The sequence below is a fragment of the Mytilus galloprovincialis genome, chromosome 4, assembly GCF_965363235.1.
Source record: "Mytilus galloprovincialis chromosome 4, xbMytGall1.hap1.1, whole genome shotgun sequence".
Lineage (NCBI taxonomy): Eukaryota > Metazoa > Mollusca > Bivalvia > Mytilida > Mytilidae > Mytilus > Mytilus galloprovincialis.
The window spans coordinates 66,283,978-66,308,322 of NC_134841.1; the positions used below are offsets into that span (position 1 = coordinate 66,283,978).

At 32.5% G+C, this 24,345-nt stretch overlaps 1 protein-coding gene and 1 long non-coding RNA gene across 2 annotated transcripts; one reads left to right on the plus strand and one right to left on the minus strand.

Moving 5' to 3' along the window:
- Positions 1-284: 284 nt before the first annotated feature.
- LOC143072740 (uncharacterized) lies at positions 285-10,576 on the minus strand. The gene is made up of 2 exons (XM_076247836.1): positions 10,354-10,576; positions 285-6,689 (listed from the first exon to the last, which is right to left on the minus strand). Exons 1-2 carry the CDS (start codon positions 10,487-10,489, stop codon positions 4,429-4,431), a joined length of 2,397 nt encoding a protein of 798 aa, XP_076103951.1. The 5' UTR covers positions 10,490-10,576; the 3' UTR covers positions 285-4,428.
- A 66-nt stretch (positions 10,577-10,642) lies between these two features.
- LOC143072742 (uncharacterized) lies at positions 10,643-19,515 on the plus strand. The gene is made up of 3 exons (XR_012977290.1): positions 10,643-10,752; positions 13,310-13,383; positions 18,984-19,515. It is a non-coding gene; the product is annotated as an uncharacterized LOC143072742 (long non-coding RNA).
- Positions 19,516-24,345: the final 4,830 nt, after the last annotated feature.

Consider the following 24,345-nt stretch of genomic DNA (forward strand, 5'->3'; position numbering starts at 1 on the left):
TAAAATAGAGAGGACAAATCCGATACTCTACGGGATTGAAGGACATTTACTAGGTATGGATTGTCCTAACCAATCAATAAACTTTGATTATTCACGTCTCGTAATATCTTCCAATCAGGTAGCAAGAAAAATTCACGCACTGACTGTCCATCGTTCAATTCTTAATATCGACTCCTAGCAGTCGATAATAAAACAATATGGCAAATATCTAATCAATATCTTCAAGCATGAAGAAAAAAAGTGTGAAAAACTGAACAACTGACTGACTGACTATAGCTAAACACTTATATGGTATTTGAATTTTTATTCCTCAACATAAACTTGAATAAATTAAAGATTTTTTACATAAGTACTGCTAAGCACAAATATGTAACTTAATGCTTAGTAATTCAAATGTGGTTATAAACTTTCACTACTTTTTAAGTAAAACTTAAAGACTTCCACTATTAGACTATAATCTATAAATCAAATGTTCCAATTTAACAACACATACAAACCAGGTGCTCCGCAGGGCGCAGCTTTATATGAACGCAGTGGTCGAACCCTGAACAGTTGGGGCAAATTTGGTCACAATATTCAAGCTTGATACTGTCTGAATTTTGATTGTGATCAAATTTTTGACATAATATACGTTTTTGTCACAATATAAATGTGGTCAAAGATCTAACAAATCTATTGCACAATACTGTGCAATTGAAGATTTCTTCTTTAAACTTTTGTTCTCCAAATTGTTAGCTTACACGTTAAGAAGTTATTCCATTTTAATCGTAGCATTATCCATTTTTTGTTATCATATATATGTTTCGTATAGGTGGTGGCCAAAGTTTTCCTAAAGCTTTAAGGTATGAAAATTGAACACATTCATCACATTTTGACAAAATGTCCCAAGTACCCTACTTTGGAGAATATTATGTACTTTTATGAAAACAAGCAGTGTAAGGGAGGTAATCAAGTAATCAAACATATATATAACAGTATTCTTTAAATCTTAATTGCATAACCTCCCTTACACTGCGTTTAAATTGTCGAAATTGTCCTTTAACAAGAAAAACCCTTGTTTTCCCCCTTTTTTGCCCCTAATTGCTTAATGATTTGAGCCATAACCCCCCATATAAACCATCCCTTTGTAGTATGGAAACTTGTGGTATAATTTCAGGGAGATTTATACACTTAAACACAAGTTATTGACTGAAAACTACAAAAAATGCTTATTTGGGCCCCTTTTTGATCCCTCACTTATTGAAACCCCCCTCCCACCTTGGAGCAAGAACTTCAAAACTCAATTCCAGACTTTCCTTTGTAGTAAGAAATCTTGTAACATAATTTCAGAGAGATCCATTCACTTAAACCCAAGTTATTGCCTGTAATCTAGAAAAATGCTTCTTTTTTTGGCCCTTTTTTGGCCCCTTATTCCTAAATGTTCAGGGATATGAACCCTTAACTAAATCAAAGCCTTCCCTTAGTTATATTGAACCTTGTGGTACCATGTCAGAGAGATCCATACAGTAATACATAAGTAATTGTCCCGAAACTACAAAAATACTTGATTTTGGCCCCTTTTTGGCCCTTAATACCTAGACTGTTTGCACTATAACCCTTAAAATAAATTTCAACACTCTACTTTATGGTATGAACATTGTTGTACAATATCAGAGCAATTGAAATACTTATACACAACTTATTGTCCTGGACCAGATAAATACTTGTTTTGGGCCCCTTTGGGCCCCTAATTTCCAAACCGTTGGGACCGTAACCCCAAAATCAATCCCAATCTTTCTTTTGTGGTAACAAACATTGCGTTAAAATTTTAATGATTTCTATTTACTTATACTTAAGTTATTATCCGAAAACCATCCGTCTTCAAACGACGACGCAGACATGATACCAATATACGACCAAAATTTTTTTTATTTTTGCGGTTGTATAAAAATGTACTAGACATCATTCTGCACCATGCATTTATATGTATATTAATGTAAAACTATGCATAAAACAAGTGCAAAAGCACACATACATATACAAATGTAATATAAAAACATAATATTCACATACATTTACCATAAAATACTTATATGCATAAAAATGGTTAAAAACTTTTTTCAGAAATCAATGCAAGGTAAGAAAATGTGTATGGTTGGAGGCTGAATTTGTAGCTACAGTACATTAAATTGATTAATCGTGCAATTCTTTATTTTAGTATCTAAACATGCTAAAAGTAAAAGACGTATTTTGAAAGACAATTTTCTAATGAAAATATTTAACATGTTTAACCAATAATGTTAATAAACGTTTTTTTTCAACTATTTTTGTTCTCAGTCAAATGCATTTAACAATTGTTTATCATATCAAATCTTTAATATGATTTGATTTTCTGTTTTAATATTATAATTTCAATAGCTGTAAAAAAATCGCAGCCATTTTGTGACGACAACATCTTGCAAATTTAGCCATTTAGTAATGTCAAATTCTTGCAAATTTTAACAGAAATTTATTATTTAGGCACAAAATTTCCCAAAAATATCCACAAAAACAATTTCTTAATTTTGTTACTCAAGAAAAATTTCTTTAACAAAAATTGGAGAATGCTCCACTCTCAAATTGTGTCTACAGGTATTCCTATATCTTACAAATAGTTTTATTTTATGCTAGAACTTTTAAACTTTATCTTGCAATAAAAAAAAATGTCTCAAATGATTTTTAAAATCATACATTTCAAATATACTTATGATGAACTATTTTTAAATTCTTGTTATATTTTTATTCAGAATCAATATTTTATGCAGTATATGGCTACCGGTATATTCATTCTCCTCAAACATAAAAACATCACAGATTTTCCAGATGGTATAAAAAAATAATTTAGAGAAGATATGAATATTTATATTTCTCACATGGGAGACAACTGTGTCATCCTTAAAACATATTTCAGTGAAACAAGAAATTCACCATACAATGGGAAGTAACTCTTGTTAAAAATTACTCATTTCTCAACAAATAAATTATTACATCTTTTTTTCAGCCAGCAGATACTTTTGTAATAAAATGGCTTCATTATAAGATTGCCGATGTCAAAGTTTTAAGACACACCTATCAGGAAATTAAAAGCAAAAATCATAAATTGCACAGAAAAAAATACTTTCAGGTTGCCTGCAACAGTTGAGAAAAACTTCAGAAAGTTCTTTAATAGAGCTCTGAAATCATATATGGCTGAGAGTAACAAGGTGATCATGTTTTTTTTTTATATTCTGTTTCTCCTAAGAACATGGTAAATACTGTACATAGTAAAAATATACAGAATGTATTGAAAAACTAAATTCATAAACAATAAAACCTTAAATGTCAAACATAGGATTTGATGATTTTTGAAAGGCACAATAGGTATAAATATTATAATGGTGAAAACATATACTTATTCTAGTTTTTATCTAATATCACAATCAATGAACAATCTTTCCATGTTAACTGAATGACAGAATAAAAAAAACAACACAAATATGTACTTTTTTTTTTGTACCCAACAATCATGTTTCAAAAATATCCAATTCAAATAGTCTAATAAATTTCTTTTATTTATGTATTTTTAAAATAGTTATAGTGACTATATAATTTATATTACACCCAAGATTTCCACCATTATTGGCAATTTGACTTATATGCAAAAGTATAACCGAATAGTCTTCAAGGACATAAGCAGTTAAAAGCTACTGTCTAATATATAAGAATGGTTCTTTTTCAAATCTAAAAATGTTTGACATTGTAGTTCAATAAAAAAATACCTTGGAAATCAGCATTTAGAGAAAAAAATATATGACGAGTGGGTCTCCTGATAATAATTATGTAAGTTTGAAAAAAAAATCAAGGAACTTACATTCATTTTATTCTGTTTTTTTTAAATCCAATCGAAATAAGTGAGGACTTTTAAAAACTTCCATAAATTATCCTGATACATTGTATCTACTAATTGACCAATTATTCAAAGAATGTAAATAATAAGCACAAGATTGATCTTCCTTTAGACTAATTGGTTCAACTAGGACCTATAAGATATAAATGACCTATAAAAAACTAGATGATGAGTATTTGTTTCATGGAGACTCCTAATAATCTTAAATAAAAATTTGTAAAATTTACCAACAGGAATTAGGAATCTCTTGACAATTTTTTCTCTTATTATGTTTTCTCTAATTTATCTTTTATATAACTGTACATTGAATTTTTTATCATTTTTATTTCAAATAAATTGATTTGTTATTTTCAGAATAGATAATAAAAAAGTTAAATATAAAAGTTCACAACTGCATACACTGACAGTTCAGGCCAGGTGAGATAGCTATAAAAAAAGTATTTAAAATCAGGTACAATAAAATTATGATAAATGATACAACATCCTGCAATCTATAATTATCACAGACATTGTTTTGTGCAATATTAACCATTTCCAAATTGGCCATATTTTTGTTTTACCCATCCATGAGCGTTTTTCATGTGAGTGTATAGATTATCCAATCGACTATATTTAGAATGACAATAGGAACAACGATGCTCTTCTCCCATGTGACTTCTAATGTGCCTACGTAAACATTCTCGTGAACTAAGGTCTGTGTTACATATTGTACAACCAAACATACTTGGTATCTCTGCAGGATGATTCATTTTGTGGTCGACTGCTGTCTGTATGTCATTAAACATGAAGCCACATACTCTACATATTGGCGTCACAGAACCTAAACTAGTGCCAGATCGACCTTTTTTCATTGGTCTATTATTCATCTGTGCATTTCCTTCAGAATGATTGATTGCACTGTTATTTGAACTTGTTAGACTATTTTCATTTGCAGTGTAACTGCCCAAGTTTGAATGATATATTGAGTTCTTCTGAGAATGTTTTGGACTATTTTCATTGGTAGTATAATGACCCATATTTAAATGTTCAACATGCATGACATTGTCCTGAACATTTTCAACTAACTGTTTTGCTAAATTATGTGAAAATTCCCCTAGTTTTCCAATATCTATAATCTGTGAGTCTTGACTTGTATCAATAGTTTCAATTTTTATGTCAGATTCCAGTATAATTGAATTATCTCCCTTATTTTGTGTGTCACTACAAGGATTAAGTTCTTCTGAATGAAAAGATACAATGTGACGCTTCAGATGGTCGATTTGTTCAAAGTGCAAATTACATGAGCTACAAGTATAGTTCATTATTTGTTTAGGAGGTTCTGATTGTCCTTGTTCTTGAAGATTCTCTGTGTCAGGTGACCTAGAGACAGGTTTGTTCGACTTGTTTTCAGTAGAAAATTCACTTGCATTACTTTCCATTCCTTCTACCTCTGAGCACGGATTTGGTTCTGTTGTTAGAACTGATTTGGTTAGATCGGAAGTTTCTAGTCCAGAGGATAGCTTGTTTACTAGAATATTTTCGACTTCTACAAGATCATCATCAGAGGTTAAATCAATATGACTTTCTGAAAGATTTAACAATGAACTATCTGGAGTTTTTCTGACTTCAAAACCACTTTTCTTTGCTGTATTTAACTGATAAGGAAATTGATCAGAAGATAAACTAGTAGAAGATGCCATTGATGTAGTGTGAGTTTGCATGCTGGAAGAATTCAGAATGTGTGGTTTCGGTACTTTAGGCTTAGCAACAGTATTTGTTTTGGATAATTGTGACATCGAACGATGGTAAGAATTTCTCACTTGACACCTCCAACTACTTACACCACTTGTATAATGTTTCTTAATGTGAGTATTTAGATTGTCTTTTCGTTTATAGGCACAGTGACATAGAGAACACTTATAAAGTATACTCTGAACATGGCCGATACAATGACGCCTCATGTTGCAATAGGATCCGAACTTAGCCTCACAAACACAGCACGCAAGATGAAGATTATGTTGGTCTGAATGTACCATAATATCATTACAAGAATCTAACTTCTGCTGACAAAGTTTGCAATAAACATCTTGTTTCTTATCCCTTGTGACAATCAGGGATTTAATCCTCATAAACTTTGGTTTTGTCTTTAACACCCTCCTCTCGTGCGGTGCGTCGACAACTTTTGGTATATTCGGAGAATTATGTCTGTGAACATGTTGACCTTCCACAGCATTCAATGTCTGTTCACTTGCAACCATTTGAACAGTTTTAGGAATTTTCCTTGGAATCTGGGTATTATCTTGAAGAACCGGAGACAACAAAGGAACAGTTTTTGGAATACTAGTTAATACATTTGGGTTAAGGACACTTCTAACTGCAGCTGAGGTTAATTGATTTAAAGGTCTTTTTGGGGAAATATTAGGCACCGTTTTAGTTAGTGATTTGAAATTGTTTTGATTTTGGTTTTGATTTTGGTTAACATGATTCTCTGGAAATGGTGTTGAATGCAATGAAGGTTCCAGTCTCTGTTTGGAGAAATCAATAATGCTAACATTATGATTGTTTGTAAATTCGTCACCAATGCTTCCAGAACTTGCAGGGATTTTGTTTTCATGACTAAGTCCTTCCTTAGATACAAAGTCTGATCTGTATTCTATATGATTGATTCCTTTTGGATTATCATTGGTAAGGTTTCTTTGCTTGTCGCAATCTACTGTTTGTGTAAAAGATGCTGGCAAAGTGATGACAGAAAGTGATGATGACACTTTATCTTCATTCTGAAACTCGTACTGTTCATTCTTTCCATCTGTAATGATAAATAATTCATATTTAAGTTTTTAATACGTAAGTTTGAAATCAGAAACATCTGATAAGCAGGGCTGATATTATGCCTCAATACTACATTCAACAAACCCAAGCATATTAAACTCGGATATTTTAGTGTTGTTCTGTAATGCCTGTCCAAAAACAGGAGCGTCAAAATTTGAATTCAATGGTTGTTGTTTGTTGTCGTACATAATGTTGATTTTTATCTGACTATATTATATTTGTTTTTTAGTGACTTTTTTGTTCTATTAGTTTTTTGGTTGAATTGCTTTACATGCATTGTAAGTATTTTGCTGCCTTTTACAGCTGCCAATACAATACAAGCTTTGCTCATTGATGAAGCTGTACAGTCATATAATTCTTCAAATTCACATAACCATGATAACTGTGCATTCACTATAATTTGTGGGATACCAATTTTCATGGAATTTGCTGTACAAACAGATCTAGATAAACCACATATATATCAATGTTCAATTAAGTTCAAATGTTCTACAGGCTTGTTTACATATACATATATACATGTATGCAGCCTTTTCTAAATCCTGAATTTCAAATACCCATGAAAATTGCAATTGATACTCATGTATAATGCCCATGAAAATAAATGAATCCATGAAGTATTTGGACTCTGTTGGATAGATGTCAAATTGGCAATCATATACCACATCTCATTATCATGAAACACATGCATATATGATATAATTATAAGCTTAAGCTTCACCATGAGATATATAAGCTTGGGAGATTCTTGAAGACTGTAGGAGAAGAATAACGTCTCAGATTTATTTGTTCATGCTGTTTATTTGCTTGTCTTTTTTATTTTTCCATTATGTAGTATTTTTTTATTTCTGAATATATATAGATATATAAACACAATAATTATTTTTGGTCAAGAAATTTAGCATATCGTCATTTCTAATATTTTCTACCAAATTTATAAGTTGAACAAACAAAAATAAATACAAACAACAAATATGTTCACATTGATCAGAATAAAACAAACAAACTGAAGAAAAAAAAATGACCAAATAACCATACTTAGACAATTCTACATGTACATGTATGTTTTTCCACCTGATTTAAAACAAGAATGTGTCCCCAGTACAAGGATGCCCTATCCGCACCATTATTTTCTATGTTCAGTGGAAAATTAGAAAGATCATATCATCTGTAGGGAACATGTGTACTAAGTTTCAAGTTGATTGGACTTACACTTCATCAAAAACTACCTCAACCAAAAACTTTAACCTGAAGCAGGACAGACAGATGGACAGATCATCTGTCAGATGCAAAGCAGGCCTCGACAATGACGCTTGTCCGATTGTCCAGTACCAGAGGGAAAAAAGGTCGGACAAGTAAAACCTGTATCAAGCTTGCCCGTCGGGACAAGTACAATTATTCAGCAGAAAATAAATCTAATCCAACTTTGATGAACAAAGTAATTATAAAAAAAACCAAAAAAACAATATTAGTTTGACATGTTTCTGCATTCTGTTTATTCAAATGCAAAACCTTTTTCTTCAATATGTTTACTTGCAATCGATAATTTTTAACTGGTTCTTTGTCAGGTACTTTTTAACAGGTATACTATTCTATGCGCTTTGTAGATGAGGTAACTTTACAGGACAGTTCTCACCTCTACAGGTTTAGCTCCAAGTTTAATAGACAGTTTGGCACCGTAGGAGACATATTTAGTAGACATGATTGATAGACAGTTTGGCAAGGCAGGAGATATTTCGGACCAGACAAATCAGTACCTCATTTTGCTACCTTATTTTGTTCCTTATAACAAATACCATACTGGTAATTTTTTCACAATTTTTTTTTTTATATACCATTAAATTCACTTAATATTTGATCATATTAAAGTAGAAAAAATCAATACTGACAATATGGTGACCTATAGTTGTTAATTTCTGTGTCATTTGGTCTCTTGCAGAGAGTTATCTCATTGGCAATCATACCTTATCTTCTTCTTTTTATTGATTGCATTTCAATAAACATTTCAACTTAAAAAAAAACAGGATTATACAAATCCAATGAGTGTACAGGCCTATCAGGTGGTGCCTCATGTTTAGAGTCTGATGAGACTGGCATTGATGAAAAACTAGAACCTAAGTCCTGTGACATGACTAGACTCAGTTGAACTTGACTCATATTTTTGAAAAGTATTTCAAATCAAAAGAAATACATCAAATCCTGTCTATTGTTTAAATTCGTTTTGTTCCTTTAATCAACTAAAAATATATAAAAAGGTTATTTTTAATAGAAATTTTTTGGACAAGTAACAATTTGATTTGGACAAGTAAATTTTGGTATGTACTTGTCCTACAGGACAAGTTGAAAAAAAAAGTTATTCTAGAGGCCTGCAAAGACCAGAAAACATAATGCCAATAAATGTGGCATAAAAATCCAACCATAAATAAAATGCCTACATTTTTTTTTATGTGTTTTTTTAATAGCAAAACTATATTTATCAACATATCAACAAATATAGGACGGAATTCAACACCCAATCATTTTTAATAATTGTTTGATATGAAAAAATGTTACCTTATAACAACGTTACCTTATAACAACGTTACCTTATAACAGCGTTTCTTTGTTTACATCGAATATGACGTCATAACTTAAATAACGTCACAACTAAATCCCTATTACAACAGAACCAATATTGGAAACATTACGGTATTTCTGTTTCTTTTAACAACTTGTTTGATGTTTGAATTAAAAAAAAAATGAATACAAACTTCGTCCCTATTTACAGGTAATGCCTGCCTCATTTTATGGAACACCACATACAGTTGTGTATGTGTAGTGAGACGTGTTACACAATGCCAAAACTTATCTAAACTAATATATTTTTAAAAATCTAAGAGGACACTTTAATTATATGGGGACGAAGTCCCCAATAACAGTAGAAAATTCAAAAAAAAAAAAAAAAGGAAAATTTTTCCGATATTTTCATTGTACTAATGAACTCAAAATCAATCAATTTTTTTTTGTCGCGTTTTTTAATTTCCGGATCTGCGCAAAAATCTACTTCCGTTTCCTGTCTTGTTTGCATGAGACTTTGAATAAAATGTATATTTATAAGTCTAAGAAAGGAACTAAATACTAATTCATTTTTAAAAATTGTTTGTTATAAATAAAAAAAACGTTACCTGATGACAGCGTTTCTTTGTTTACATTGAATATGACGTCATAACTTAAATAACGTCACAACTAAAATCCCTAACAACAGAACCAAAATTGGAAACGTTACGTTCTTTGTTTAAATTACATTGAATATGACGCCATAACGTCACAACTAAATCCCTAACAACAGAACCAAAATCGGGAACGTAACGGTATTTCCATTTCTCTTTTTAACATGTTTGATTTATAAAAAAAAATCATACAGACTTCGTCCCCATTCACAGGTTATGCCTGCCTCATATATGACATCTATTGTTGATACTGTAAATTACAGTATCAACAATAGATGTCAATGACAAATTATGGTCAAGAATATATACTTTGCGAGTCATCCTTTTCATTCAAAATTGTGTGCGTTTTTCAGAAATACCCTGATACGATTTAGAAAGAGGAACTGGGTTTTTTTTATGTCAAGGAGGAGCTAATTTCACATAATTTCTTACCAAGTGGTTGAACAAAAATAACTGAAACAGCCCCAACTATTTTGAGTCCATGTTTGTCAAAAGAATGACGACTTAAAACAGTCAATTCTTGATTGTTATTATCATATTCTGTATGTGCAATGTTCTGGATAACCATTTTGAAGAAGAATGCAGTGAAGAAACATTGAAAAATTCCTAAAACTTCCTTCTGGGATTTTCCAAGGGAGACAACTTTAATCCCAAACATGCTTCCGGTTAAGATCTTACTAAAGACAAGAAATAAATGTTTTAAAAGCAATGTACTCAAACGTAAAACTTTAGGTAGATGACGTCAAATAAATATTACGTAATACATGACGTCACAGCACTTTCTTGTTGTATTCCACATCAAAAGAAGTTCGAAGATGTCCTGTTTATTTGGTGAGTGTTCATTTGATTTTTAGAAAAATTGTAGCAATTTATAGAAAAAAAGTGTTAGATGACGGGGGAAATACCTTTTTGTGTTAACCTGTTATGATCCTTTTAAGGGGTTGTTAACTGTTATCTGAGATCAATTTAAGCTGTTAACTGTTTTCAAACCACTTTGTTAACTGTTATCAGCATTTTTGCATTTTTTTAAACTGTTTTTGCCAACTTGAATCGAGGTGTTGTTTTAAAACATGTTAACGGCCCCCTATTGTCCCCCCACTAAGATCTACGTGGTTTTGGATTGACGGAATGCTTAAGGTGTTTTCTTCACCTCTAGTTTGAGAAGACGTCATTTTGATTTCGGAACGTTTGTGACGGTAGCGTGCCATTAATTAACCGTTATCAAAACAACTTCACACCTGATCTAATCTTTCTGCATGTACGTTTGCACTATATTTTAAAATGTATATTTCATCACAATACTACTATCATTTATATACGTATTGACCTCAATTATTATAAAAGTTAAAATAAAAATTAAGCCAATATTTAGAAGAATTACGAGAGGCGTATTTAAAAAAAACACTAGTATCACTAATATTTACACACACATTGTAAGACATTTTTACAAGGCTTTGTTGCTATTAATAATAGTAATAAGGGTCCTACAAATACAGCTTTTTGAAATATATACTCTTATTGGCCCCAAACATGGACCAAATAACAGGATTAGGGGAAAATATTATTGAGATACACAATTTATATATCGAAAGTCTACATGGAACATGTGGAATACAACATAATACTTTTTTCTGTTATATATTTGACTACATAAAAGGATATATATAAAATTACAATTATACTTCAATTTTAAAAAGATAAAAGATATGATAACATTTAGGAAAGGGCCCTTGTTTATTTGCAAATACACAGCACAATTACGATGGTTAAAGAATGTTTAAGGTAGTGGGCTTAATTTCTACAAACATAAATCAACTTACCAGTTTCACATAGACGATGCTGCCAGTTGTCACATGTGTCACATTGAAGAGCATCTTGTCGAATCGTAACAGTCTTCTTGCATACATTACAACGTGGACGAACCATGATTGCAATTGAAGATGATCATACATTTCACCATAGTTTATATATTTTTTCTCTAAGCTTGGTTTTTACAACGTTTAAGCCATGCATTTTCTTTTCGGTGAGGATGGTGATTGTTTAAGTATAACTCAACGGCCTTTGATGTTCATAGTGCCGCACTTATACCGATTTTTTGTTTTCATTTACTTCTCTCTGTTTATTCTACTTTTAACAAATCCATTCTATTTTTGTAGGTATGTTATCCACTAATGACCACTGATTAGCATATTGTGTACTCATAATTATTTTAATGTGCATATCAAATAAATTGCCGTGCAAACAATTTCAAACAATCAATTCTAAGGAATACTAATGATTATAACGATTAGCATTTTATAAGCTTATTTAAAACAATTATGATTGAATTTTATTAACAATGAAAGTTGTTTTTTTATTTGTTTTTTGCTATATAATGATATACGAAAGAAAGTTACAATAACTATGCATATAAACTTGATAAATAATATCAAATAAAACATGGTTACGAGTTGGTAAAAATAGGGTACGAGTTGGTTGAGTACGACTTGCCGAAAGTACGAGTTGTCGTGTACCCGCTTCGCCGATCACTGCATATTTATTTCGCACGGCCGTTTTCTTTTTCTTTTTTTTTTTTTTTTTTTATTATCCTACTGTTTATAATAGGACAATAACAATCAAAACCAAGGAGTAAACAAAGACTCATAAAACCAAAGGACATTTACATCAACAGTTATAAATAATAAATTAAGAAACAAAACACGAACTCCACTAAAAACCGGGAGTGAAATCAGGTGCTCCGAAGGGTAAGCATTTCCTGCACCTTATACGGCACCTGTCGTGTTATTTCTTTGTTCAGTTCGGTAATGATGGAAAGTAATTATGACTGAAGAAGAATATCGGATATGATTTCTGACATACTTTTGTCATAATGGCCAATCAGCTCATGATGGCGACCGTAAAATTTCTTGAGTGATGACCTTAATTTGACTTGATTCATAGCCCTGTCTGAGCCCTGTCAAAAATGAAAGTTATCTCTCTTTATACACGAACTGGACTTGGTTTTTTTTTTTTTTTTTTTTTTTTTTTTTTTTTATTTTTTTTTTTTTTTTTTATCATGGTTCTGATGTTCTGCATCAACATAAACAAAGACAAGACAGATTAGGGGTAGAGCAAAAAAATCATTATACCAGAAATTAGTAGATGAATGGTTAACAAATATAGATAATGGAAAAATAAATGGTGTTATTTTTTTAGATTTCAAGAAAGCTTTTGATCGGGTTAATAAATTAATCATATAGTTTTATTGAAATTGAATACTATAATGTATTGTTCGCTTTTTATTTCCTAAAAATAATTGGATATAGAATATTGTGTTTCCTTTTTTTTTATTGTATTTTTGATAATTTGAATCTCAAGATCTTTTTTGAACTGTTGTAATTTGTTTCAGGTAAAGACGATGCCAGTAAGTCTGGAAGTGATAATGAGTATATCAAATTCCACACACGGGATGAGTTCGACCAGGTATTACTATATAAATAGAGGCTTGCCAAGTAGACTTTATACCAAGAACGGGTGAATAATCGGAACTATAAATTAATGGGTCGGCCATGATTTTCATTCAGACTTTATAATTGATAAGCGGGAAAACGAGAGAAAAGGAGAAAGGGATCTCAAAGTTGGGTTATTTCCTAGTCCTTATCTTTTCAGACCTCAATCCTTTTCAGGAAATATTTTCTTGCCCTAAAACCTATTTTCCCTTATTCCCATTTCCCCCCAAAACTATGTATCTTGTAGCTGCAGGGGCGTAGCAGCCGGTACGGCAGGTACGGCACTCGCCGTACCAATAATGTTCGTTGGTACGGAATGCCGTACCTAAAATTTATATAAAAAATATAAAAACAACAAGGTTTTTCAATGAGAATAAAGAAAATAAAGATTTTACAGAAAATGATAATGATTAAAAAGCCCATGTAGAAGTCGGAGCAATATACGGTATACATTCATTGATACTTAGCAAAGTTCGATATCTCGTATAAGTAGTATATACGGTAACGAGTTATGAAACATTGCCCTGTATTAATCAAAGTACGGATTTTTTTACTTACAAAAGATTATAATTGATCATGGTCATGAACAGTCATAGTATTTTCAATAGCATGTTACTGACTTCTACAATTGTTCTGGTTTAATCATAAATGGCATGGAATAACAAAAGTTAGCACTCTCAAAAGGAGAAACAAACGTTGTGCGGCAAGCATGGAATTTTGTGCGACTGTCATACAAGATAAAAGTTGAGCTAGCTATAAAACCAGTGTTTGTCCAGCATTTACTACATAAGAAAATACCTGTACCAAGCCAGGACCTTGTATATGAAAGTTGTTATCCATTCGTTTGATGTCTTTGAGCTCTTGAATTTACCATCATTTGATAACGGTATTTTCGTTTTGAATGTTCCTCAGCGGAGTTCGGTATTTTTGTTATTTTACTTTTTGCAACAAAAATATAGTCAGTTACTTTGTATCCATGCACCATAAAGTTTAAGTTGTCATGATTGAATTATAAACGAGTTGTCCCAATCTTGTTGTGTGCCGATCTATCTGCGACAGAGACAAATAATCGATCGGCATATTGTTAAACTGTACATTCTGCTTCTAGGCATCAAGCCGATGGGAATACAAACCAACTTCAACAACACCATACACACTTTAACTGTTTAGTCATTTTTTGGTTATATCTATGTGCTATGGTAAATTTTTGTGATCGTGTCTTTCATATTTGCTAATGTGCTTTGTACACAGGGCTTTTTGTTTTCCTTTAAAGATTTTAAATAGTGTGTGCAAAGTATATGTTGCATTTTGAACAAAATAATCGAAAAAACTGAATGCAAGTAATTTTCTCTTGTAATTTAACACTTTTTTATTGGAAAATTACGAATGTTTCTTCATTTAACAGTTATTGTGAAATTTATATAAAAAAAACAAATGTTCAATAGTTTCGAGTGGCACTTGGTTGTATATTTTTTTTTCTCGTAATTTTGGAGTTTTACACTGTACAAATCTACAAACTGCTGTGTGATATAAAAACAAATCTAAAAGTATATCTAGCGTTCCAAAACGCCAAAATCCGAAAGCAAGTTGTACGAATATACGCCGTGGATATAAATCCAGCAGTCACATAGTAGACGTGCCAACCTTTGCATGATCCTTAAAAATAAAGTACATAATGATAGACCCGTCCTAGCCTCAGTGACTTTTTTTTTAAAATTTTAATCACTGAATCCCCATGGCTGATCTTCGACGGGTTACAAATCCGTTTAATGCTTTTAAAAAATGTTATTCTAGCATTGTGTGGTTGATGTTTAGAATATATAAGTACGTCTGAACCAATGAAAACTCTACAACAGATTTATCCATCAGATCACCAGCAGTATTGGTGACACAATATATATATATATAAACTAATCTGTAATCACGATGCCTTTACAAATGACTTGTGAATCTGGATGTCGGCTCTCTCTTGATCAGCTGGAAATGTTCTAACTTTGTTTGTTCTAAGTTGTTTGAACATTGTTCTGTTGCTACTATATTAATGTTTTAGCAGTTCTAGCATTCATTTGTCATATGATCATGAACTCATTGATCGTTATTGCGGTGTAACTATATTCACGATGAAAGTAGATTTGTTCGCAGTGTCATAGATTCGTCGTTTGTCTTACCCTTATTTGATATTATATGAGAAATTCTGATGGTTATCTGTCATGTTTATTGCTTGGTCTTTGTAACTGAGGAATTTTGATAAGGAAATTTTTTTAGGAACGAAATTTTAATGTCAGAAGATCGTCAGAATGCAGATTCAAGTTTTTTTTACAAAAGTTTTATATTTTGATTTTTTTTAAAAAGAGTCATGCATAAATTGTTGCACATAAAACTAGGGTTTTCGGGAACGAAATTTAAGTGTCTGGAGATCGCCAGAATGCAGGATTTTGCACTATTTATCAAAATTTTCTCGGGGGCCTTAAGCGGCCCCCGAACCCCTTGCCGAATAGCCGCCTCTGCGAGGCGGGATGCGTCGCTTCGCGACCCATCATAATTTTCCGCCGTACCAATATAAGTTAGTGTGCTACGCCTCTGAGCTGATGACTTTATAAGGTTATTTGCTATGATTATATTATAACTAGTATCACAGTGTGGGAACGGAACTGTACGGTTTTCTACTAATTTGGTCATTCGGGAGACTGTCAAGCGGTGCTCCGACATTTGTAAAATAACAAGTTGCTTGATGGAAACTTTGACGAACTCTTATGTTCCTATATAACGTTTCTGCTTCAAGTTTTGATAGCTAAAACATTCTTTATGTAAATATGAACCAATAAAATAATAAGAAAGATATATGCATCCAAACGTTTTCCTTAGAATGATGGAGCTCCGTGTAAAACGATCAAAATTGTCACACAACAGCGATCAAAAATGTCAAATAAACATCGAAAAATCAGTGTTTGCTACCTGAATTTTCACATGTACCTTTTCTGATATATAGTCTTACCTGTCTGAAAGTTTGAAAGCCATTTTCCCAGTAGAAATCTAAATATATTCATTTTCTCCATGTCAGATATTTTTATTGACTGTACAATCGCTTGCAAGTTTACTGTAATAAAACTCGGAGCATTCCTGTACAATCGCTTGGAGCTTTTCTTTTCATCGTTTGGCCAACTAGACTACTCTGAAAGGAGGGTAAACTACTTTACCTTGTTATGACTTCACGGTCCAGCTAGCAAGCAAGCTAGTCAAAGGTATTACTTTTTCCTACACACTCATTGCATTTTGCTGTAATAGTTTCTAGTGGCATATTATAACTCTTAAGTAGATAATGCTTACTACTATCTCTACATTCATGATCAGTTTATGTTTTCCATGATACTTTTGTCATATAAATATTTATTAAAACTACTGCAATCCAATACAATATATGTCTGGCATGATTTTTCTCTCCTTTTTCTGTTACGATTTAACAGTTACTTATTTGGTATTGTTATCATTTTTTTAAAACCTAAATTACACACTTAAAAGTGTTAATGATGTGTGAAGCTTTCATTTGAATGGATGCAGCCTGCATTAGCGGATCCGGTATGCGGGGAGAGGGAGTTTTGGTGGTTGAAACCCCATTTTATCCGATTATCTTTTTATTTTGTGGACGTTTCAGTGTGTTCCGTGGTTTGGATTCCCCTTTGCAGAAAGGCGGGATCCGCACCTGGTCTGATATCATCAATAATAGTATGATGATCCGATCATTCATCTGATTTTGGTCGTTGTGCTGTGCTAGTTTTGGGGAGAAATGAGCGCACACAGACATTTTTAACCCTGGTCAAATTCTTTATGTACCTGTTTCAAGTCAAGAGCTCGTAGTTCAGTGGTTGTCGTTGGTTCGTGTCTGTCATATATATTTTTCGTAAATTGTTTTATTATGAATTAGGCCGGCCCGTCAGTTAATTCGAAAGGCATTGATTCTATTTTTCATGTCGGGACCTTTTATAGCCGACTATAATAATTGCTTAAATCCATTTATTTTTTGAACTTTGACAATCATATCACATCTCCTTTTTTTTTATATTGAAGATATAAATGTGGTTTGATAAAAATGTTGTTCTTACTACAAAGCCGGTTTCGTTAGATCTCCCACGCGACATATCAGAAACAGGAGCGATGAGAGATCGGTTTTTAATTAGATTGCTGAAAAGGGTTCCTTGATAGAATCCTAATTGTCAAAATGACCGGTTTTATGCTTATTTTCACTTCAAATACCATAGAAGAATTTAATAGGACAGCAAGAAACAACCAATGCAACGCGTATACAATGTATTTAATAAATTTGGCCAAGCAGTTCTACAGGAAAGCTCCAAGCGATTGTACAGGAAGGCTCCGAGTTTTATTACAGTAAACTTGCAAGCGATTGTACAGTCAATAAAAATATCCGACATGGAGAAAATGAATATATTTAGATTTCTACTGGGAAAATGGCTTTGAAACTTTCAGACAGGTAAGACTATATCAGAAATGGTACATGTGAAAATTCAGGTAGCAAACATTGATTTTTCGATGTTTATTTGACATTTTTGATCGCTGTTGTGTGACAATTTTGATCGTTTTACACGGAGCTCCATCATTCTAAGGAAAACGTTTGGATGCATATATCTTTCTTATTATTTTATTGGTTCATATTTACATAAAGAATGTGTTAGCTATCAAAACTTGAAGCAGAAACGTTATCTAGGAACATAAGAGTTCGTCAAAGTTTCCATCAAGCAACTTGTTATTTTACAAATGTCGGAGCACCGCTTGACAGTCTCCCGAATGACCAAATTATTAGAAAACCGTACAGTTCCGTTCCTACACTGTGAAAATGAATACTCAGAAAAAGACATCGACTCTATTCTACCTTTATAAGTTGGAATCATTTTTTCCGGAAGTTTTGTAGGCGCTGTATCTGAATGACATCGTGTCACAGATCACATCGGACATGTTCCAATTGTCGATCCAACTTTCCCGTTGTTTTGAACTATTTTGAACACGACTAGAAGGAATACTCAGAAAAAGACATCAACTCTCCCTTTATAAGTTAGAATAATTTTTCCGAAAGTTTTGTTGGCGCTATGATTAGATATAAGATGTGGTATCATAGTGCCAATGAGACAACTCTCCATCCAAGTAACATATAAAGGTAAACCATTATAGGTAAAGGTACGGCCTTCAACGAGGAGCCTTGGCTAACACCGAACAGCAACCTATGACATCTGAATCGCATCGTGTCACAGATCACAACGGACATGTTCCAAATGTCGTTCCAACATTCCCGTTGTTTTGTCCTCGCTAGTATGGCACAACTAAATGGAATTTACCACCAGACTTGGCGTGGTGGGGAACCCGTTGCTTGCCTTCTTCTTGTTATTTTTTGTCTCCTTAGTATCAAAGACTTCTTTCAATTTTATCATAGTAAGATTGTAATTCCAACCTATATTTAATATTAGCGCTTCTTCTACAAATCTGTACAGTTGGCTACTGGAGTGTATGTTTATATATTTCAAAAATTATGTTATATGTTAACTGACTCACTTGTTTGTTTTTCAGTGCGAAGAACGACCAATGACATGTCAAATATACCCAGGACTTTCTGCCACACGACTGTACAACTACCTGAAATCAAAATCTGCCTCAACACCATGTATCATTTACTATCTGAGACGTCTGCAAACTCTCAATTCAAATTACAAGAGGGAATATTTAGAGAGAAATGGAGTGCCATATCCATACAATAATATATTTCGTCCGAGCTTGAATGTTTCAAATAATGCTTCAACGGCCGTGTCAACAGACTGGATGTCCATTATATCTCACGATACTTCCATTTCTATGAACGAGAATAGCCTCTATTACAAACTGTACTACGGAAGTCAAGATTTCTAACAAAGATTTTACTTTTTGCAGATGATAGTGCACAGTTCGTGAATTTTTGGCACTTAAAAGTTGTGCAATGAATACATTGAGAGTCTGTGATAAGTTAAATTTTATCTTATTTTATATCTAGTTTTATACATTGTTAATGTTTGTTAGACCTATACTAATTTATTACACGAGAATAAGATTAAAAAAGTAAATATGATTTGTTTTTCTTTTTGAATCAATTTATTCAAAGCTTGGCATGGAAAGACAAGAAGACGATATAAAAAAAGAAGATGGGGTATGATTGCCAAGGAGACAACTATCCACAAAAGACCAAAATGACACAGACATTACAGAGTATTACTTATGAGTACATACACATCTAAGCAGTCTGTATTCTCTTGCAATAGTATTAAATCCTTTTTCTTTTCTACACTTTACATTCCCCATTATCAACTTAAATATAAATTGAGAGAATTTGCCCTTCTTCACTTTGTTTCATAAAAACATAGATTTTTTTTTCTAATGAAGAACGAAAAGAAGATACTTACATTAACCTTCAACTTCACGTTCTGCTATATATATAGAATATATATGTCCTCTCACTATTTTTAAGTATTAAACTATATATTCTGTACGCATCTATGAAACTTGTATAGGGTATATTGGGATACGGGATATTTGCCATTTTAATTTCAGGGATATGGGATATTTGTCCTAAAAGTAAATGGGATATGGGATATTGATGCATTTATAAGGATATTGAATTTTTAACATGAAAAAAAAAATAAGTGTAATTTAAAAGTTAAGTACAGAAATATTTACATCTCACTTGATAAAATAGCCCAAAAAAGTTTAATATTTAAAGGTCATTTTAGTGCTTTGTTGATTTTAATTGAGTTTATGGTCGTTTTATTTAAAAGTCATCCAAACCCAAGCGAAAAGTATTGATCTATTTTCGATATTTATATACTCATATGTACTGATAATTTTAAAAGTATTTGTTTTGCTTTCCATGCTTCGTTCCTAATTGTTAATTTTCCTTTTTTGGGTGGTGCTGTTCCTTTGGCATTATCTTACGGTGTTTGTATATCACAACACCTCTGCTATGCCCGTGTCTGTTGTAACGTTTTGGATTTTAATGAACGAAATCTATGTATTACTGGCTTTACTAAATTCTAGATTTGGTTTTGAAGTTTGGTTCTACCTGTAGAAAACTTATTCCAAACGGGATAGCACATCCTCATTTTTACGGAGATGTTGTTTACCGTGCCATTGGATGCTGGATGTGTAATAATTGATAATTTAGTCTCAGATGCATTACTTTTTATTAGTTGTAATTGGCTTTGAACTAGCTGTCAGTAGCTGCGAGTACTCTCAGATCTGTACTTAGTGTCTTTTTGTTGATGGGATGTACAAGTACTCGGTCACGTCCACTCTCTCTTTTTGTTAGATGTATTTCTATTTGTATCCATCTGATGAGTTAAGCCTTTTTCAACTGATTTGTATAGTTAGTTCTTATGTTGTACTGTTACACCACTGTCCCAGGTTAAGGGGAGGGTTGGGATCCCGCTAACATGTTTAACCTCGCCACATTCTTTATGTATGTGCCTGTCCAAATTCAGGGGTTGTCGTTTGTTGCTGTGTTACATATTTGTTTATTGTTCATTTTTTCATACATAAATTAGGTCGTTAGTTTTCTCGTTTGAATTGTTCTACATTTGTCATTTCAGGACCTTTTATAGCTAACTATGCGGTATGAGCTTTGCTCATTGTTGAAGGTCGTACGGTGACCTATAGTTGTTAATTTCTGTGTCACATGGTCTCTTGTGAAGAGTTGTCTCATTGGCAATCATACCACATCTTTTTTTGTATTATATGCTCATATGCATTGATAATTTTCTTGAAATAATCATAGATTTTTGTTAGATGTATCAATCTGATGAGTTAAGCCTTATTGTCAATGTTTTTATTTGTTTTGATGCTTTATATGATTACAGGATATTTTCTAGTGTTTTACCTCTTATTTTTTACGTGGCGAGGATCTTCAGAGGTCTCACGTTTCACAGATTGCTCTGATGTGCAACGGCTGTTTTGCCAGACAAGCTGGGGCCGAGGGACGTCAGAGCACTTCCCCATATAAAAAAAGTAGATATTTCGCCGTATAAACTATGTTAATAACGAATAATTACTAAATAATCAATGTAAATTAATATATTTTCTTTCTATTAGTGGTGTTGTGAGGAAGGAAATTAAAAAAAGTAACCAAAATATTGGGATCTATGTAATTCATAAAGTTCAAGATCACAGAGTCAAATGTTGTGTTATTAAGTGTAATGTAGGTACATTAGCAGAAAGCTTTCTTGTGTTAAGTTTTGAGTTATTGAACTTGCATGCTAAATATCCACTTTTTGATATGAACGTGCTCTGACGTCCCACAGTCTCAGCTTGTCTTGCAAAACAGCCGTTGGATGTCAGAGCAATCTCGGACAAGAAACAGGGTTGAGTCCTTCTGTTCCAACATAGGTTAACGTGTAGGATGAAGTTTCTTATCAATGAAAGAAGAATGCTATCAAAATGAAATCTTACAGTCATATGCATCACGGTTTGAACAATTAAAAAAAAAGTCTGAAATTAGACCCCTTACACTAAATTTGTCGTTTAAGATCACATAAAAAAGGATTGTTATACAAGGCTCTAAGATGGGAACACTTCACCTTTTGGACACATATATTCTTATTTCACACTGGAAGTATGCACTGTAAATTTCCTTTAACACAGTTTGTTTTCCCAGTCAAAATTGTTGACGTTGCGATGATGAGGAAAAAAATGGGCTTGGGAATGAATTTATAATGATTTTTTTGGGATATTTCAAAATAGTTTTAGGGATATGGGATATTTGTAAAAAATATTTATTGGGATATTAGGGGTAAACATTATAGGGATACGGGATATTGGGATAAAAACTTAATGGGATATTGATACCCTCCTAAACAAGCCTCATCTATCCAATCGAACATGACATACAGGGATACACCAGATCCCTTATATCTAGACAAAGAAATTTAAAAACGAAGGTCGCTTGAGAACAAAACGTTATGACAAAAGAGAGGATTTCAGTTTTACAATTGTGAAGTTTTCATTCCAGCGGCTTCATAGGGAGAAAATATTTCCTATTGGTTAAGATATTTTTTTTTTGTAGGTCTAGCGTATCCTATAACGATTTCCTTTATAAAGGGTTGCTGCTGCTCCAAGTGTTGACGTTTAAGTCTTCCACCGAAAATGTTATCGACACCGCCACAAGTTGGTTGACCGTTATGGAATATTTCATATATTTCACAAATGACGACGGATATTTTCCAATCGTCGTAACCACAATCCCGTTCTTTCTTTTTCGAATGTGACCAACCGAAATAAACTTATCACTGGGTTTGTACTTACATGAGCAATAAAAAAGATGCCACATAGGTAGCAGGATCTGATTACCATTTGGGAGCATCTCGATTCACAAAAAATAAATTTCCATGATCACGGATCACGAAAAGGTAAAAAAAAAAAATATCTGTAGAAAAACGGATCACCATAGCGAAAATGCGCCGACCACGAAGAACGAAAATAACCCATCAGGCCCCTCTTCTATTGATGCAGGGCTGCTTGGCGTTTATAAAACAGCACTGAAACAACGTAACAATAGTTATGCATGCACGATACATCATTACTTATCCAGTTAAACTATTTAGAAATAAATAAATTACCAAGTTTGTACTTGCACGCTTAATATTAAACGTAAATGATTGAAGCAATAATATAAATATTTCAATATTTCTACCTAAAAGGACTTTATTTGTTATGGCCTGTATTGTCGAAAAAGAACAAAGCAATATGCATCCACTCCAGTATAAAAGGGCGAAGTAATGACTGGTTTAGATTAAGGCAAGACAAACTTCAGTACCGTTTTATTTTGTTTTAACACAACATTTGATGGTCTGGCTTGGTTTACTGTAATGTTTGTTTGTTTCAATGTAACCAACATATCAGTATCATTTTGTAATGATATCTCGTTTTTCAGCCAATTTGGTTCTTTTTATTTTAAAGTGTCCTTTTGCAGTCGTGTCCGTCTTATTTCATACTGAATTTTAAATTTCTGACGAGGTGAACACGAAGAAAAATAGTTTTTGAAAAGTTTGCTATGTATTCTAACCAAATTAAAATCGTAAAAATGTGCTCTTGTGTTTAACCCATTTGATAATGAAAACGAACCTCACCAAAATTATGGCCAAATAAATTAAACTTTAGACATTCCTGCATCTTAAGGTATCTATTTTATAACCAGATGCTCCACAGGGCGCAGCTTTATACGACCGCAAAGGTTGAACCCTAAACGGTTGGGGCAAGTATGGATTCAGCTCTAAATTTGGATTGTGATTAAATAGTAGACACAGCATAGGTTTCTGACACAGAATGAATGTGGTCTAATAAACTTAATTTTTTGTTTTTTGCCTTTGAGCAATTCACTATGCTGTTGAATATTAATCCTCTCAAAAAAAGTTTGAAGAAATTTTCTTTTTATTTATGAAATCTGAAATGAGAAAAATTGAACCCCACCCCCCCCCAATTTTTTTTTCACACCCCCCTTCCCTTATTCCAAAACTGATCTCAATTCAAATTACTAATGGAGTTTGCAACAATAACTAATCATTTAAATACATCATAAAATATCAAAATGTAAAAAAGTGCTTGTTATATCACTGAATGGTAAAGATTGTTTTAATTTATCAGTTGGTAGTAAAAGTGAATATACATTGTATATTGTATAAAACAATGATTTAAATTGATTCAACTACTATTCTGGACAAGAAAGATAACTCCAATTGAAAATTTCTTGCTATTGCGCAATATTGTGCAATTAGATATCTAGCTATTGCGCAATACTGTGCAATTGAAAATACTTGCTGTTGCACAATACTGTGCAATTGAAGATTTCTTGCTATGCACAATACTGTGCAATTTAAAATTTCTTGCTATTGCACAATACTGTGCAATTGAAGAT